The sequence below is a fragment of the Bradysia coprophila genome, unplaced genomic scaffold (assembly GCF_014529535.1).
Source record: "Bradysia coprophila strain Holo2 unplaced genomic scaffold, BU_Bcop_v1 contig_232, whole genome shotgun sequence".
In the NCBI taxonomy this organism is placed as follows: Eukaryota; Metazoa; Arthropoda; class Insecta; order Diptera; family Sciaridae; genus Bradysia; species Bradysia coprophila.
Window position 1 is genome coordinate 10,076,990 of NW_023503493.1, and position 17,499 is coordinate 10,094,488.

General features: G+C 36.4%; 1 protein-coding gene and 1 long non-coding RNA gene across 3 annotated transcripts in view; one reads left to right on the top strand and one right to left on the bottom strand.

Annotated features, from left to right (window-relative positions):
- LOC119076510 overlaps positions 1–17,499 on the top strand; it is an 18,638-nt gene continuing 1,139 nt past the window's right edge. Inside the window, exons 1-2 of the long non-coding RNA XR_005087639.1 lie at positions 1–11; positions 16,852–16,866. This is a non-coding gene — a long non-coding RNA (uncharacterized LOC119076510). The remainder of the gene's footprint in view (positions 12–16,851; positions 16,867–17,499) is intronic.
- Positions 12,879–17,499, bottom strand: part of LOC119076509 (ankyrin-3-like) — a 26,355-nt gene continuing 21,734 nt past the window's right edge. For both annotated transcript variants that reach the window (XM_037183291.1, XM_037183292.1), the window contains exons 7-14: positions 16,708–17,058; positions 16,336–16,636; positions 16,172–16,266; positions 15,923–16,109; positions 15,586–15,856; positions 15,088–15,105; positions 14,642–15,027; positions 12,879–14,581 (exon numbers count right to left, since the gene is read on the bottom strand). In XM_037183291.1, the coding sequence (XP_037039186.1) occupies positions 14,268–14,581; positions 14,642–15,027; positions 15,088–15,105; positions 15,586–15,856; positions 15,923–16,109; positions 16,172–16,266; positions 16,336–16,636; positions 16,708–17,058 (1,923 nt within the window). In that variant the 3' untranslated portion in view covers positions 12,879–14,267. The remainder of the gene's footprint in view (positions 14,582–14,641; positions 15,028–15,087; positions 15,106–15,585; positions 15,857–15,922; positions 16,110–16,171; positions 16,267–16,335; positions 16,637–16,707; positions 17,059–17,499) is intronic.

Genomic DNA, 17,499 nt, shown 5'->3' on the forward strand with positions numbered 1-17,499 from the left:
TTGAATTTCAGGTCTAAGGAAAAATAGGTACAACGACTGAGAGTGCTGTCTTGTAAAACATCTACTAGCTGTCTGAATGGAGTTGACAACAAAAGATTTTCCTGAAACACTCTCCAAATGGTGGGATGGAATAAAACGCTTTGAGGGAACGCAGCCATTTTAATAACAATACCACAGGCTCAATATAATCTTGCGTCAATGCCACTGTCAAAATGGAGACCAGACGAAAAGTACGCATCCCATGGATTGCAATCTTTTGGTTCTTACGATGAGACTTCAATAGACTCATGCATTCAAGCAGTTTTTTAAATTTGAGTTTGGAATTAATTTGGAAGAACGAGAACTCAGACGTTTGGAGGCTTAGATGAGTGTTACGATAAATTGACGATAATCTCGATGACTAACGCAAAAACGTTTTTAATGCTTGAAACATTCAAAAACTTTGAAAATTAGCGAAAGAAAAACTTACATGCAGTGGCAATGTCATCCTTCATTGCACTCATATCCTGGCTCAATTTTTTGGTGATCTTTTCTTCAATCGTCTTGTAGAATTCATCGGAATCGGTGTCACTAACGAATGGACCGCGTGAACTCTTACGCTCCATTTTAATATCAGCCACGTACTCTATTTCAGTCTTCGGAATCACTTCACTCTTTCTCTCCACAAAGTTGTTTGCATCTTCGATTTCCTGCTCCAGGAACCGAACGGTGGACGACACATTTTCTTTCAGTTTGGACGTTTGAGCTTGAACCAACATGTTGTCGGACAAAATCTGCTGGCTGTCCGTTAGAATCTGTGAAATCGAGCTCTCTGCACTGGGACCGGCTGCTGCTTTCTCTGTGTGGAGGTCTTTGACATATTCATCGTCACCAATTGTCGACTGTGCTTGATCTATCACTGATTCGTCTTCGACAATTCGTTCGGCCTTTTCCTTTTGCTTCGACAATTTGGACGAAAGTTCTGCGTCGATCTGATCTGATGAAATGGTTTTCTTGATTTCACACTTCACCGGCGACAAAATTTCCCGTTCAACTTCGACAAAATCAACGATTTTGTCCATTTGTACGTTCAGTTTTGCTGCCAACTCCGGATGGATCAGATCGTCCGTGGTGTCCTTGGGAGAAGTCTTTTTCATCACTTTGGCTGATTCTTCTTTTTCGTGTTGCAAAAATCGTATCGTTGTTATGGTGTCCGATTTTTTGCTTAGATTTTCTTGCAGCTTGTTGTCGGAAATTGGTTGCTTCGGTGTGTCCTCTAGTAAGTTTGAAAAAATCTCAGCTTTTTTCACTGGTTCGTCAGCCAGTGACTTCAACGACTTCTCCGTTACAGTGCTATCGTATTCGATTTTCTTGTCCGTCTCAAACATCACCCGTTGAACGTCGTCAATTTTATGTTCAAAGTCATCCAGACCCTTGATCGACGTTTTGATTTTGTTCTGCAACTCTTTGTCGAATTCGCTTTTACTTAAATCGACAGTCTCATCCTTCCGAGTCGATTTCAATTTAATTATCGGTTCGGGTATCGAAGTCGGTTTGATGATGTTGTCGGTTGGGGCTCGCATTATAATCTCCTCTTCGTGCAATGCCTTTTTGTCTTCGATCAAACTTTGCCGTTTGATTTCGGTAATCTCTTGAACGATTTCCTTCTTCTGTGACGATGCGGGAATTTGTCGCTCGATTGACAGCCTTTTCTGAATTTGTTCGCGCCGTTCAGCTACACTCTTCTTAACGTTTTCATCTTCTTCAGACTCAGAGTCTTCGACAATCTTCTCCTCGGCTGAGTATTTCAGTTCTTCACGTTCGTGCAATTGCTGTAATCGGTTACCTGGAAGGATTGAACAAGTCATTGTCATGTGGCATATTAAAACAGCGACACCTTAAGCATATCGAGAATGTTACACATGTGAAACAGTTACTCACCTTCATTGAATACCAGTTCTTCCAGTGATTCTGAATCTTTCATCAGGTCTCGTTCTTCGAAACCATTTTCAAAACCGGTACTTCGTCTGGTGGCTGCTACTGGGTCATAATGCCTACTCGTTTCGATGTAGCTCGTAATTTTCATGCATTTCGTTATTATGTCGTCACGCCCAATAGTTCGCAGTCCTTCTTCCAATATGATCTTTTCATTTTCCTTTCGTGTCTGGTAGATTCGGAGCATGGATTGTGCCTGTCTGGCTGTACTGTTGGGATACTGTTCTTTGATGGTGCTGATTTCATCTTCGGTGATACCAATTTCCGGTGCCAATCGAACCCAATCTTTGCCCAACAGATTGGAGATGTCGACGATTCTTAAATCACCCAAGTAGTTTTGACTGTCCAATGCTCTTTGATTGTATTTGGATAGGTCGATTCGAGTAATAACGTCCCTTCTGTCGTCCATCACCGATATATGATCGGGCAATATCTTATCCGGCAAGACAATATTCAATATGCAAATCGGTTGCTGCGGCTGTTCACCCTTAGCAACACGTGGCTCACGCATAAATAACGCTCGACCGACAGTATCGGCGTGCTGATCTTTGACGCGAACACTGAACGGAAGTCTGTTTTCACGGAACGCTTTGAACTGAAATTGGAGCTGCTCGCCAGATTTTGTGATCGGTATCAAGTTTCCTGCCAACTCAGTGTATTGTGGTTTGCCTTCGAGCACTTCAACGTCCTTGCTTTTAGCTACTTGGGTGAAATTTTCTTGGTGCTCAAGTGTTTTGTCCTCTTTGTCGTCGGTCATGCAGAATACACGTAGTCGAGCCTCCATTGGATCGACTCGTTTGGCGAATACTACGAAATTTGCCATGAATGGTACATGAATGGCTTCCCTGTGAACACACATTTAGAGTTTATTAATTAGGGTAAAACGGTGAGACGGGAGATAGTAATTTCCACTTAAAAAATATTTGAACTACTTTCGATAGATAACAGTTTTGTGCTGTTGTAAAAACCGTTCTTACATAGTAATGTTAGGTCTTGCAGCGATAATTTAAATGAGACGCGCTACAGCGACGGAATGGTCGACTGTGAGCCACCGCTCATAGAGTTTGAAAGTGCTTGAACAAATGAACACAACTATTACCGATAAGTGTCTTGGAGTGTTTCTTGAGATAATTTTAATTGAGACCATATGCTCTGTGAAACGAGTTATAGTCAATCATTAATAATGTATCGATGAAAATTACATTGTCAACAGAGAAATGATAAGGACAGCATGTGAATGTTTGCATGGATTTTTAAGAGATTGTATGGGAGAGAATTCTTTCAAAAATGCAATGAAACTGTGTTGATTCTCTCCCGCACAACCCAGTTGTTATTGACGTGCATATTGTATCACGCAGAGGCGTGAGTTGCCGTTATAATTTTTCGAACGTTGGTTAATTCAAATGCTGTCGGTGTGTCGGTTCGACGGTTTGGAAGTAGTAAAACATTATTTTCTTCCGAGCTAAACTCTTTATCAGTTTTTAATGAAAGCTTTAGTCCTTGAGTCTAGCAAACAATCCCGATGCAACCAACTTATTGCTACTACACATACCGATATAACTCCGTGGCCATTTTGGTAGCTTCGCTTATGTTTCTACAATCCATCAACCAGAATCTTGCTGACACTGTCGTGGTAAACGATACACAATCATTTACAAATGTCAATGGTGTCGATCCAGTCACATCCTCCCATTGTGCGCGCGATGGACCACCTATTTATAGAAAATAATTTTTGTTTTTGCTTTTTCGAATTCAATTGATGTAAAAAATTGTGAAGCCGCTAAATATAGATAAATCTTACTAAAGCAATGTTCTTAGCAACATAACCTCACAATTGACTTAGACCTTGGGCGCAAATCCGTTTTCGTTGGACTTTTTTTGCGTGTGGGAAACTTATTCAAATTCTCCATCCGATGAAAAACATACGATAAATGAGTATGACAAAGACTTGACTCTTCGCTATCAAAATTTCACTGGCTATTATTTCTTTTTAAGCAAAAGTTTGGCGCGAAATTTGAATATTGCAAATAAAAATTCAAATTTTGTGTTAATAGCTGTTAAACATCTCCGGAGAGCTAATATTGAGGATCTGAAATTGCTTTTCTAGGGCTATTTTCATTTGGTTTGACTGAAGATATAGAAGGATCATCAACTGTGAGGTTGTGTTGCTAAAAAAGACCAATATTGTAAGCAAAAAATATAAACAAAAATCAAATGATAAACGAATGAACAACTGAAAAGATAAGCTTTCTAGATCACATTAAAAAATGAAAATAAAGACGAGAAGGTAAAAAAAGAATAATCTTAATGGTATAATTTCTTGAAACCATTACTATAAACCTTCAAAAGAAACTGATTTTCATGCAAAAATAATTTTTTTTGTCTAGTTTCCTTTTACATTATATATGTACATATATCGGTATATTGAACATTTTCTGTGAAATTATAAGCTTTCCATTGAGTCTATCGAATTTAAATCATTTTTCTATCATCTTAAATCAATAGCGAACTGTACGTCAAAGTTAGTAGCAAGTAGGTAGTAGTAAAAAATCACAGAATAATGTTTCAAAAAAAACTCTTAAATTAGTAAACCATTTAAACAATGTCTAAACTACTCACAAAAACGAAACGATAAAATTTGGCAGTTGTTTTTTAATGAATCGAAAACAATTAAAATTACAACGACGATGATGGTGATGGTGATTATAGGCTCTGAATGATTGGCTTAAGCAATTAATGTTTATGACCATTACGAAACAGTGTTATCGAAAAAGTAATTGACTCAATACATTTTGTCTAAGGCTCAGTATACAGTACGAACGAAAGCGAAAGGTAAATTTTATTCAATCTTTGTCTGCTTACATAATGTTAATCATTAATCGATCTAATCTAATGATAAATTGAAACAATGATCTGTCCGCAAATATGGTTTACACTTGGAAATTGTTTGGTTGTATGTACAAGAGAGAAATGAAGGTGCTTTAGATTGTTCTTATGACTCAGCATACCGATCGATCTATGTCTATCGCTGCCGCTCTCGAAAATCGCTCTCTTCGGTCTATAGAAATAATATTGCGTCCAGGACGCAGAAAGTCACTATCTACGTATGAATATTTATAAACTCTCTCAATTTAATAGATCTACAAGTAACTATTAATTTCTGAAACAAGTGTCAGACTGGCTACCAAAACACCCACCGGACGATGTATGTATTCATACAAAAATTAAAAAATCCCACCAGGATGGTCAGTATGGACAGTACAAGCCTGTCTGCAATCAGTGAGATGATATAATAGCATCTTAGGATACTCTGCATTAAATGATGCAGATCAAAAATAGCCACAGTGGCAAAGAAATGACAAACCTCTAGGAAGTAAATCATACCATTACAGACAGACAAAATTAAATAAGTTAAATTTTACGTCTCGTTCGTGTTGTATATCAGCCTTAACCGATCAATTTTTAGAATATTTGAAATAAAACTCTTTCGGAATGAGTTACATTCACCCTTCAATATTTGTCAGAATTGAATTGGCCTATTACACAATAAAACTAATAATCTAGGAATTCAGTTGTTAAAAGAACCAACACCCGTTTAGTTCGAAAGGGAATGGGTTGAAAATTGTTTATAGATAGAAAGTATGCACAAATATACATATATAATACATAGAATAATAATTTCAAAAAATAAGTAAATAATGAAGTGGTTTGTAGCAACGGTTTCAGAAAAGTTCCCTTATGGGCAACTAACTTTCAACAAAATTTTGATTTCCATAATAAAGTCCGAATTGTAAGGAATATACTTTTTCATTCAATTTTCTTTTTTACCAATACCAGTTATAAAGGTATGTAACAAACTAAAAAAAAAATAAGAAAAAAGAAAATTTTTCATTTAATTTTCCATTTTTTGTAATAAAAACATATTTCAAAATATTAAGTTTTGAATAAGCGTAATTTTCATAAATCGTGACAGTGTAATATAATAGAAAAAAAATGTTTTAATTCATTGCAGCATTGCAGTGTATCGTTCTCAAGAGAACGATTTCAAAGTTTTTTTTTTTACTAATTTAGTAAATATTTAGCAAACAAAAATACAAATTATGTTGGTTGAAATTTTTTTTTGCCGTATTTTTTCAACGTATATGGCGCCCAACGTAATTCATATACCATAAATTGTTTATTTTTTCTTTCGTCCTTTTGCATTAGAAAAGTTTAAGTGACAGAAAATGTTTATTTTTGAAATAATAATCTTTTTTATAAAAACAAAAATCAAAAAAACCAAAAAACTTAAATTTAAAAAAATGCAAAATTTATATTAAAATATTTATATTTATCCAGACTAATAAAATAGTAATTTATAAGTAATAATGAACAAGAAGTAATATAAATTAGGTTGCCCAAGCTGGTATTAATCAATATTGACTTTGACTTCGACTTGTATTTTGGTTTAATTTTTTCTTCTTCTTTTTTTAAGTTCTTTTCTAGTGTCTTTTTCTTTTTGTTAGTTACCTTTTAGAGATCTTTTCCGAAACACACCTTTGATGTAGAGGAATGCGTGCACATAGGCATTTACGCATTAGTATACAATAAGTAAAGTGAACAAATTGAAATAAAAATATTTTTTTTAAATAAATAAACTGACAACAACCCGTTACAAAACCCCCCATGTTGAATCGACTGATTAGTTTAATTTTACAATCAATTTTTTAACCTCAACAACATCCTAAAATTTTAGCAGTGACTGCTGTCTTTTAACAAGTTTTTAGATATTTTTAATTTTGACTACCATGATACTTCAGATTACGAGATAATCACTGATTTTTTATCAAAAAGGTGCGAAAGAATAGGAAGATCCCGACCTCACGTTTTTCGAATTCAGTTCAAATTCAAATTTCGCGCCAAATTGAAGCTGTCGATAGCGTTCGGTTTAAACATCTGAGCATTGCATCAAATAGCGGAAGCTACTTGATGGAACTGTTCTTGGTTTCTATTTGTCTCTCCATATCTGTGCCTAGCATCAGTTTTTACTGAAATTGCTACTGCTTGAGGCAGGCTTGGATTGGACATAGTGTGCGATATTTTTGTTGGAGCTTTAGATATAGCACAATCAGCCAGTGCGGTCCTGGCTTGAGAGCTGTAGTCATGACTCGTCAGTAGGTACAGCTCTTTGGTAGCTATGAGTTTTCAAGAGAAAATTATTCAACAATGAATATGAGTTCTTGTCAGTTACGAGTCCCGAACGGTAACAAATCTTTCAGAAAAAGGATTTATTGAGAGTAACAAATATACGAGAAATCTTAGAAATAAATAGAGTATCCTTTAGGAGAAATTCAATTATTGTGACTGAATGTCCAATTAATTTGCATCATAATTTTACGGGATTTGAAAAAGCAAAGAGAACGGATTCCCAATTATGTGGAGAAATATTTCTGGAAAGTACATTTCATGCTCAATTGCTTTTAAATATTGTAGGCGTTTCCGAATGGGAAAACCACGATAAAAATTCATCTGAAGTTAGTCAAATAAGAAGCAAAGTTACAGTCGACGTCAGTGAAATTTAGACACTTGAAAACTGACACATGATGGAAATGATTGTGTTTGTATTTACTGACCTTAGCTAGGCCTCAGATCGGAAAACTTCAGACAAGAAGGAAACCGGAAATGTAAAGGATACACTCTTTCGAAACGGCTTGTCGTCAGTTATCGATAACGACGACAAATATATTTTATTAAATTAAACGAGCAGATAACTGTGTTTTTTGTTTAACGGTTAACATAGGATATCTTGATCCACTGTATTTAACTTTCAATGTACAATTTGCTGATATTTATTCGTGGCCATTGCTTCAGACAATCAGATTCATTGACGGCGATCTAGTCTAGTGAGAACTATCTAATTCGAAGTGAAAAGCAAAATGTTGAATGGTGGATGTAGTTAGATGTAGATGCGAAAGAGCTTTTTTTATGCTTCAAACGTTCACTTGACAACATGGACTATTTTTGGGAAATCACTTCTTCACATTTTCCTAAATTTCCAACATTTTCCAACAATTTCCTTCATTTTACCAAATTTTCACAAAACTATTTTTTTTTGTAAAATTAAGGAAAATATTGGAAGCCACGGGAAAATGTGAGAAAATTCAGGAAAATATAGGGAAGTGTTTTTCTAAAAAAGTTCTTGCCAGTTGACAATGATCACTTAAAAGCTTAACATTTTTGATAAATTGTTTAAAATAAAGATTTTTTTCGAATTCGGGCATATATCAATCTCCTTGCTATGTACCTTATTGGCAATTTTTCTTTTTCAAATTAACAAAAATCGTAAGCATCATGGTGAAAAGCTTTGATAAGTTTTTATGAAAATTTAGTATAAATAACGGCAACTCTTGACTAAAATTTTAGTTTGTAAAAATACACAAAAATTTTTCAAAAAAAAAAAAAATATTAAAAACACAAAAAAAATCCCAAATAATTAAAAACTGAAAAATGGAAACACAACAATGCATTTGGTATATTTAAAATGTTAGAATACGAAATTTCTCGTTCGGTTCAAATTTTCTTTTGATATAAACATTTTTCATTGATAGCTTCCATACAATAAACGTTAACACATACCTGTTATTGAGCAGAGTAACCGTAAAGTTGGCGCATTTCCGGAATACTGATTTATCATTCCTTGGCTATGGGCTTTGGGCGCTGGCATGCTCAATGTTATCGCCTTGTGGAATTTACGACGTCTCGGCTCAACCGTTACGATTGGAGAGACGGCGACCCCACGCCCAAGTAATTTAGCCGTTAGGTCTGGATCAATGGGTTGAGCCTGTGCATAGATTTATTATCGAAATGAGTAAAGAAATTCACTTTGGATTTTCTAACTTTCAATACATGTCCAAAGATTAAAATGCATTTTACTCGATTGCGTAATCATTGCTGTTGAGATACCATTACCGATCAGTACCATATTTTTCGCATCTGAAGCTTGCGAATATTTTTACCCACCTTCTTACTAGATTAGTAGCATGAGTCTCCACTTATTTATATAAAGTGTTTTGAGCTTACGAACGTGTGAATGTTAACACTGACAATCCTTCACTTGGGTACGCACTGCCTATTGATCTCGAGTCGGTGAATCGGGGATATTAACTTGGTTGCATTGAAAACGGTCAAAACTTTCCATTTAGGTACAGAATGACGAAAGTGTCACCTCGAGCTAATTCAAATCTTCCCTTGTCATACTGTCAACTTGACATAAGAACAAAAGAAAATTTTAAATTAGGTCTTTTTGGCGTCGTTTATGTATACCTAAAGTAGGAGTCAATCTAAAGTTGCGGAAAATAAGATCTATTAAGGGGCGTGATTTAAGCCAAGTTACGAAAGTTGTAATAGTATTTACATGACAAGAAAAAAAGTTGAAAAGCTAAGTTTTCGTGTTAAGTTTGATGATCCGAGGCGAAGCTGAGGTCAAAAATCACACGAAAGATACCGAGTTTTATGATGCGTGAATGATGATGCTCTGTGATGATAAAATGCTCTTGAAATTTAAACCTTTTTTTCCTAGGTTCGTTAAAGCCACTGTCGAACTCAAGTGAAACAAAATCGTGTAAAAGATTGGCTTCGTAACGTTACTTTTCCGGGTGAATGTAAGCCCATTAGCATTAGAACACAGACGGGGTGTACAGGTCTTAAATCATTAAAATCTCCATAAATATAACTTTCTGAGATGTCAAATGTATGTGTAGGTTCCTTCCTATGCATAAATTTAAAAGCGGAGTATAAATTTCGAAACTTCGAAAGAAGCGCATTTCTCGAGTTACAACTCTGTCTGGCAACACTGGATTTCAGGCGTCTTTCATGTCTCTGTTTTATGTGTAATTTGTGAGTTATGTGTTTTCCAAGGTATTTTTTGGTGTTTGTGGGTGTTTTTTTTTTCTTCATCATCGTTAATCATCCAACCAGATCTCCAAGCGCAGTGTCACACTCGTTACTTATAGGTTTTCAACATAAGGAATGGTCAGTGCTTCAGAAAAACGTTTGACTTGATAAGTCAATTTTACCGCTACGAAGGTCGATGTGACTTCCTCTCATCACGCCAGCCACATCGGAAGGTCAGAACTCCAGAATTGAGAACAGGTCAACGCAGATCCGTGCAACATTATACACCATGTTCAAGTAAGGTATAAAACGAAAAAAACATATTTATGAACACGAAGCGAGAAATAAAGCCAAGGTTATTCCTTTAGAGGTTATGTTAATTATACCGTTACATGAACATGATATAAATATGCTATGCGACAGAATGAAGCTAGGCTCGAATGTAAATATTTTTAACGTAAAAAAGTAAATAAATTATGGGAACTGCTGTCATATTGACTCAAAATAACGATGTTGCAAAATAATATAATAAGTTGGGCGCAAGCAAATAAAAAAACATCAATAAAATGAAAGAATTGTGCAAACAATGCCACACTGACACGGGAGAAACATAAGGATGAATTAATGATTTTATTTAAAAAAAAAATCGGTTGAATAAAACTAACCGTGGATTTACATAGCAACGTAAAAGTGACAGATGCAATGTTTTTTAAATACTGCAACCCGAAATTTCATTCATAAAATTAAAATTATGATTGAAATTTCGAGTTGCCGTATTAGAAAATTTTTGCATCTGTCACTTTTACGTTGCTATGTAAATCCACAGTTAGACTCCGCAGAAATACGACGAGCGTGCGTGCGGTAAATGTTCCACTATTTCGTCGTACTTGCATTCAAATTTGGCGCAAAATTTGAATTTTTCTTTGGAAATTTCAAATTTTTTGCGCCAAATTCATAAATTGTAAAACATTTACTGTGCACATCGCAGTGATTGATTGGATAGACAAAAAACTTTTGTATCAATATCAAAGCGTTATTCATCAATTTACAAAACATTTTTATGTGTAGTGGTAAACTAAGCAGTTGAAATGCAGTTTTGGTAACACAACCACATACAAAAGTTAAAAAGTTAACTGTATTTCGCAAGTTGTTTTTTCTTGTCTCTAATTAAACATTAAAGCCCGGTACACAATTTAAAGTGAACTGAAAATTTGACGGGAAATGTAGCGATATGTTGATATTAGTCAAATGATTAGATTAAAATTATTTTTTGTTTACTTAATACCGGACATACTTTGAATTAATTTATTGATTAGAAGAATGAGCTTTATCGCCCAATAAATTTAGTTAAATTTAATTTCATTTTATTTTAACTTGATGTAAATTATTTGTTGCGCCCGCTAATAAAACATGTTGTTAGTAAAGTTAAGTTATATGTTTATAGAGTTCTATTTTTTTAGTGTTAATTTAAACTCTACGGTCAATTTTACATTCGAACTTTGGCTTCTCGGTGTTTTAAATTTGATTAAATAAATTAAAATTAACAAAACAATTTTTTTTTATTGTTAGTTCAACTAAATTTATTGGGCACTCAATTTATTTCATATGTTAAATTGTTAAAAATAAAGTTAGTTTACATTTCAATTTTTTTTTAAATTTTGCTTTTTAGTACTACAATTACAGCATTAAAATGTATTGTAAAAGAATAAATGTTTTTTTTTGGTTATATGAAAATTAAAGTACAAAATTTTAGTAAATTTTTTGGTTAGTAAGTTTTGTTTGAGTTTTTAGATTTTTAAAAATTATTGAGTTACTAGGTCTGTATAGGGGGAACTTTATATGGTTAGTTTATAGTTTATAATGGTAATGTTATAATGCGATGTTTTGCGATTGACAATTACATTATCATAGATTGTGATGTTGGTAGCAATGTCAGAAATCAATTGCAACAACAGAGAAATGAAAAGTTGGTATGCCTTCGGCGAGATAAAATTGACATGTGAATGACAGTTGCGTTTTATGGGAGACAATTTTGGCTCCATTCTTTCTCATATACCAGGGTATTTAGTACCAAGTATCAATGATTATCACAGATTGCTACAATTCTAATTGAACACTTTATTTGTGATTTGGGGTTTTCAAACATCATAATTTGTCGATTTTCTAAGAATCGGCATTTCGCCCCATAGTAGAGGGACAATATCCCACTTCATTATGTGGGGTATCATTGTAAAGTTAATGTATAGCTCTATCAGGGCATCCACTGATGTAAACAGAAACATTCACCAGGTTCGAAATATCACCTCTCAAAGTTCATCAAAATTTTCGGCTTTTGATTCGAACATTCTTTCCGTGATTTTCGGACAACGGTTAAGGACATATATGTCCTTGTCCCGTATCTCCTGGACAGTACCTGTCCAATGAGCCGTGACACATGAGTGCTCAGCTCATCGTCTGTAGGACGTGTTAATCACGGACAAAAGCACCCTTTTTTCGACCTTTCAACCTTCACCACTAGCCAATAGACGGATATGAAAGCGGTTTTGGAGTATTCAGATCCATGAATCTTCGGGCTCCGACTTTTTGAAAAAAATCCATCCAAGTCATTTCACTACATGTTTATGGTATCTCGCAGAAGGCGTACCAACTTAACATTTCTCTGATTATTTAAGCTTTAAAGCTTAATCTGCACTTCACTACGTTTACTCGCCGTTAAAAAAAAAACAATGAAACTGCTCTATCCATTGTTGTAGTGTAAGAGGAATGAAGTGCGAATTAAACTCTGACATACTTTTCAGCACTTGTATCGAATCGAATGTCATTTGCATTGATTGTGTGTCACTTTTATTTTTAATTATTTCGGTCTATTGTAGTTGTCAATTGCAAAAAGGGAAGTATGCTCTTTGTTGTACAAGCTGATTTTTGTACCACAGGTCCGTCGTAAATTTCCGAACTCGCTCCGTTCGCATGGAATATTTAAGTGTTTTGATATACAAAAAGGACTTTATCCAACACGATGCACAAAATACTAATGCAATTTTCGTTTCTTTTAGCTTCCGTTACTGCCATCGTCGTTTCATGACGGAGTGACGAATAAGAGTAATATTATTAGATTTTCAGCTGAGATCGCTAGGATTCTTCCTTTAAATACAGGCCGATAGTTAATAGTTAATATTTTTGAGCACTAAAGTGGAAGCGTTCGATGTCTCGTCTTTTTACAGATTAGATGAGAAAAATAACAGAGTGAGTTACACGCGAATGATGCTTTTATTCGCACTGGATGTGGCAATTGAACGTCCTTCATGTATTTTTTCCGAACTAGTTCGTTAAAGTCATTTTGTTATTTGTAACCCTTTCGACATCGAAGTGCAAAAGAAATCTTATTCGGAACTTGTATCGAAGTGATCGCCTCACATCTAGTGCGTAAAAAGATAGCGTCGAAAATAGCTACTTACAATACATCAGTGCGATCAAGGTAGAGTGGGTAAATATTTACGCACTAGTGTAGGAATGTGACTTTTTGCCGTTCGTGAAATCTTTTGATTCTAACTTATGTGTCAACGAGCAGTTTTGAATACTAGGGGTTGTCAACCTCGACATAGCTTTAACCTGAAATATATTCTGAAAACAATTTCAATTCCTAGCTATTGAAGACGATTTTTGTCGACTTTCCGTCGAAAATAGGGATTCTCTTTGCAATAAAATAAACTCTGACCTAATCAATTTAACGTGTAGTTAATTTGGGAGAGCTTCACTACTCCTATATGAGGTAACGGTTCTAGTCAGCGTAACCAAAAGGCAAAATTGGCGACATTTCGATCGATACTGGGTGTAGAAATTTATAACTCGAGAGAAATGTCTTGGATAATGAAACAATGATTTGCGCTTCCTTCTAGTGCTTACTCTGCCTACTACCATGATAACAAGCAGAACTATTCGATTGGAAGAATTTAATGTTAAATGACATATTTGGCATAATCGATAGGTGCGGAACTATTTTTATGGCTTTTTCTTTATGACTAAGCGTTTCGTTCAATTTTATATGACTGAATGTAATCAACTATGTCTATTACTGACTGTAAAAGTGTTTTATTCTGTAGATATGGACGACTTGATTAGTTTACTTAGGCTATAAATGCAAGGTCTTACATTGTCATTGGCTCTGTGGGGTAATCAACGTAAAAAATTCTAGTTCGTAATGTTGCTGCACACGTCCATTCAACATTGAATTTTGACATGTGAGCAACATTACCGACCAATATTTTTTTCTTGATTTATGCAGCTTCACAAATTCGAATTTTTGAGTTACCTAGTGAAAAAAATGGCAGCATGCTTTGAGTATAACCTAATTTTGTGAGACCTTGCCTAAATGGATGTTTTTCCTCGCAATTATAAATCCGTTGCTTCGGGTAACGTTTAGTTTACCACATTAGAGAAAATCGTTTCTTCTTTGGAACATGATTGACGCTAATTTTGCGTAGTTTGTCGGGCGCAATGCCCTTTCGCGGCTTGAACAGATTTACCTGAAGGCCAACTTTGATCTTTTTCGTCAAGGCTCCTTGCGGAAATACTGCCTGGACTTGTGGAACAACAGTGCTGGATACCATACCACCGTCCGGTCCAATAGCATGAACCTCTTGACGAATACGTGACACGACGGCAAAGTACTGCGGAAAATCGTATGTAACGAAACGGCAAATACGACCACCGGCCAAATCATCCATTTGATTCAGATCTGTAAAAATGGCAGGAACTTTAGTGATGACTCTGGTTTCAGTATTTGAATCAAACCGACCTTCTGGCTCGAAGCAATCGTTCAGTATTTCCTGAACAATTTCATCGGAATTATCAATGGAATGTTCTCGCCACGTTTCGCCATTGTCCGATCGCAATATGACAATTTCTCGTTCTTTTCCGCGCAGTGACGCAAAGTGTGGTACTTCCATGACAACCGGTCCCAAAAATTTGGCACCAACCGGACCCAATTCCAAAACTCGGCTGGCCAAAGCTTCACCTTCCATCAATTGGGGCGGATGAAGAGTACGTTGCGGTTTTATGTAACGACACGTGACACGAGTCGGCTGTGCAGCTGATCGAGCCGGAACGATAATGCGAATGCCACTGTGTCGACAACCACGCATCGCTCCACCACGAGCGTCAACCAGAAACGATACCAAGAAGCTGTTGATTGAAACGAATTCGATTAGTTGGATGACTCGATTGGTCGTGAATGGAACTTACTTTTTCCAGTGGAGTTTACTACATATCCAGTTAGGTAAGCGATAGGAAAGTGATAAAATTGATTAGTCTGCACTTTTGATTGGGACTTTTTTTAAAAACAATTCAAAGAATTGACTAAGGTATGCAGGAGTAAAGGTGTAGGAACTGTTTTGCTGGTAAGACGTAAGCAAATACAAATCGAGCTCATAAGTCAATTATGCCCACTGCCAGGCCAGACTGGCTACTAAAAGACGCGTCGGGAAATCTGCGCCCTGATTCTGCTCGTAAGAGCAATTGTAGTAAAAAATACCAAGGGCGCATCGCAATTTTCCCGATTAGCCCATATGGCCAGTCTGGGCCTGCCCACTGCTGAAGTGGATATTATCTACTTGCTGCCTAACGAACCAGAGTTTACAGTGTATCATTCAAGTCATTGAGCTGACAACGCAGCTGTAAACTCTCCATATCAATGTTCCGTTAAAAGCGAACTTAGAAGTCAAAAGTGAAAGTAAAACTCACCCAACATGTTGCGGATGTCGATCGAGCTTGACATTGTCAATGATGTAATTGCTATCGTTCAATTTCTTGTCCACATGGGTTATATGCTGTGGACTAATACTATCTTCAATCACAACAGACGGATAATTTGCCGAATCGGTTGACTGAACCATTCGATTCGAATCGATACGCTCGTCGCGTGTAACATCGATCGGTAGTGAATCATCACCGAGTGACTTCATTTCGTCGACCGTTAAATAACGGTACGGTTGATCCGTTGCATTATCGTCTCCTGATGGTAGAGTAGAAAAAAAAATTGAATGAAAATTCGCAACTCGGTCGATCCGAGGGAACTTACCACCTTCCTCTTCTGAATCTGACATGAACGTTTCGTGCATGGCTTCTGGAGCGACGACACGATATTTTTCTCCTTCGTTAACAGACGTTTGCATTGGAGATGTGGTTTGATTGGTGACATTTTTCAACGACTCGACGACACTTATGTAGCCGAGTTTGTTTGCGATATTGAGTGGTGACTGTCCGCTCTACAAATTTTTCGAAATGAAAATGTTGTTGATGGCTAATACACTCGTCGCTTTGAACTAACCTGAGTCAATGCATTTGGATCGGCATTGTTTTCCACCAACAAATTGACAATGTGACAATGTCCTTGTTGAGCGGCCTGATGTAATGGAGTGTATCCTAAAAACGAATAAGATTCGTTTGAGTATACAACTCACAGTAAGATTCAGGTTGACCTATTCAACGTACCGATTCCGTTGGATGCATTAACATTGGCTCCATTTTGCTGTACCAAAAATCGGACCATATTTGACTGGCCAAAATGTGAGGCCACGTGCAATGGAGTGTATCCGGCCTTGGTGACAGGTTCAATTTCTGCACCATGTTTGACCAAAATTTGGGCGACCTGCACTTTATCTTCCTGTGCGCAGAGATGCATTGGGGCGAGTCCGTTACGAGCCTGATGATTGGCATCGGCTTTATGCTCCAGTAACAAGCTGGACATTTCGGTGTGCCCTTCCTGAGCGCTTAAGTGAAGTGGCGTGAAACCCTACAACAATTGATTCCCCCCAATTTAAGATCTTCCTTTAACGACATATAATTTGTAATGTTTCCACTTACGGCTTTACTTTCGGCATTGGACTGAGCTCCGTATTCTAACAGAGTTGTGGCTATGTCCATCTGATTTTTACGTGCAGCAATATGCAACGGTGTATGTCCATTCTTTGCTGTTGAATGAGGACTTGCACCTTTGTTCAGTAGAAGAAGTGCCACATTTTGGTGATCGTAATGACTAGCCACATGTAGTGGAGTTACGCCATTTTTGCCCTGAGCATCAACAGGAGCATCTTTTTGCAGTAGCAGTTCACCAACTTTCATGTGACCGTATTTTGCAGCAAGATGCAACGGTGTAAAGCCTTTTTTAGTGGTCGCGTCAAGTGATGCACCGTTTTCAATTAGAACACCAGCGACCTGAAAGGAAGTTAACGTTTTGTTTTTTGAACAGATTCGAGGGCCGCTATTTCATAGAAATGACGTTGTTGTCATGGTTACACTTCGAAGTAAACAACGAATACGGTTGTCCCATTATGCTCATTGAACAGATATTTCTCTTTAAAATGGCGGCCAGTTGAAGTCAGAGTATAACGGTAAAAGTCTGTAGGAAATTTCTTAAACCACATTCATCCATTAAATAAGATAAACCTTTTTAAAAAATGAGATCAGAACTACCAAAGTGAGCTTTGGAAACTATCGCGACAATAAGGTCAGACATCTCTTGATCAAACCTCTTCCTCCACTTTCTTCGCTTCCTGTGTTTCAGAATTGCAAGACATATTTTTATGATGAAATCAGATGTCTCAGGACAATAGATCGTGTATCAGACTGCTGCAGGTTATTGCCCTAAACTTGCCA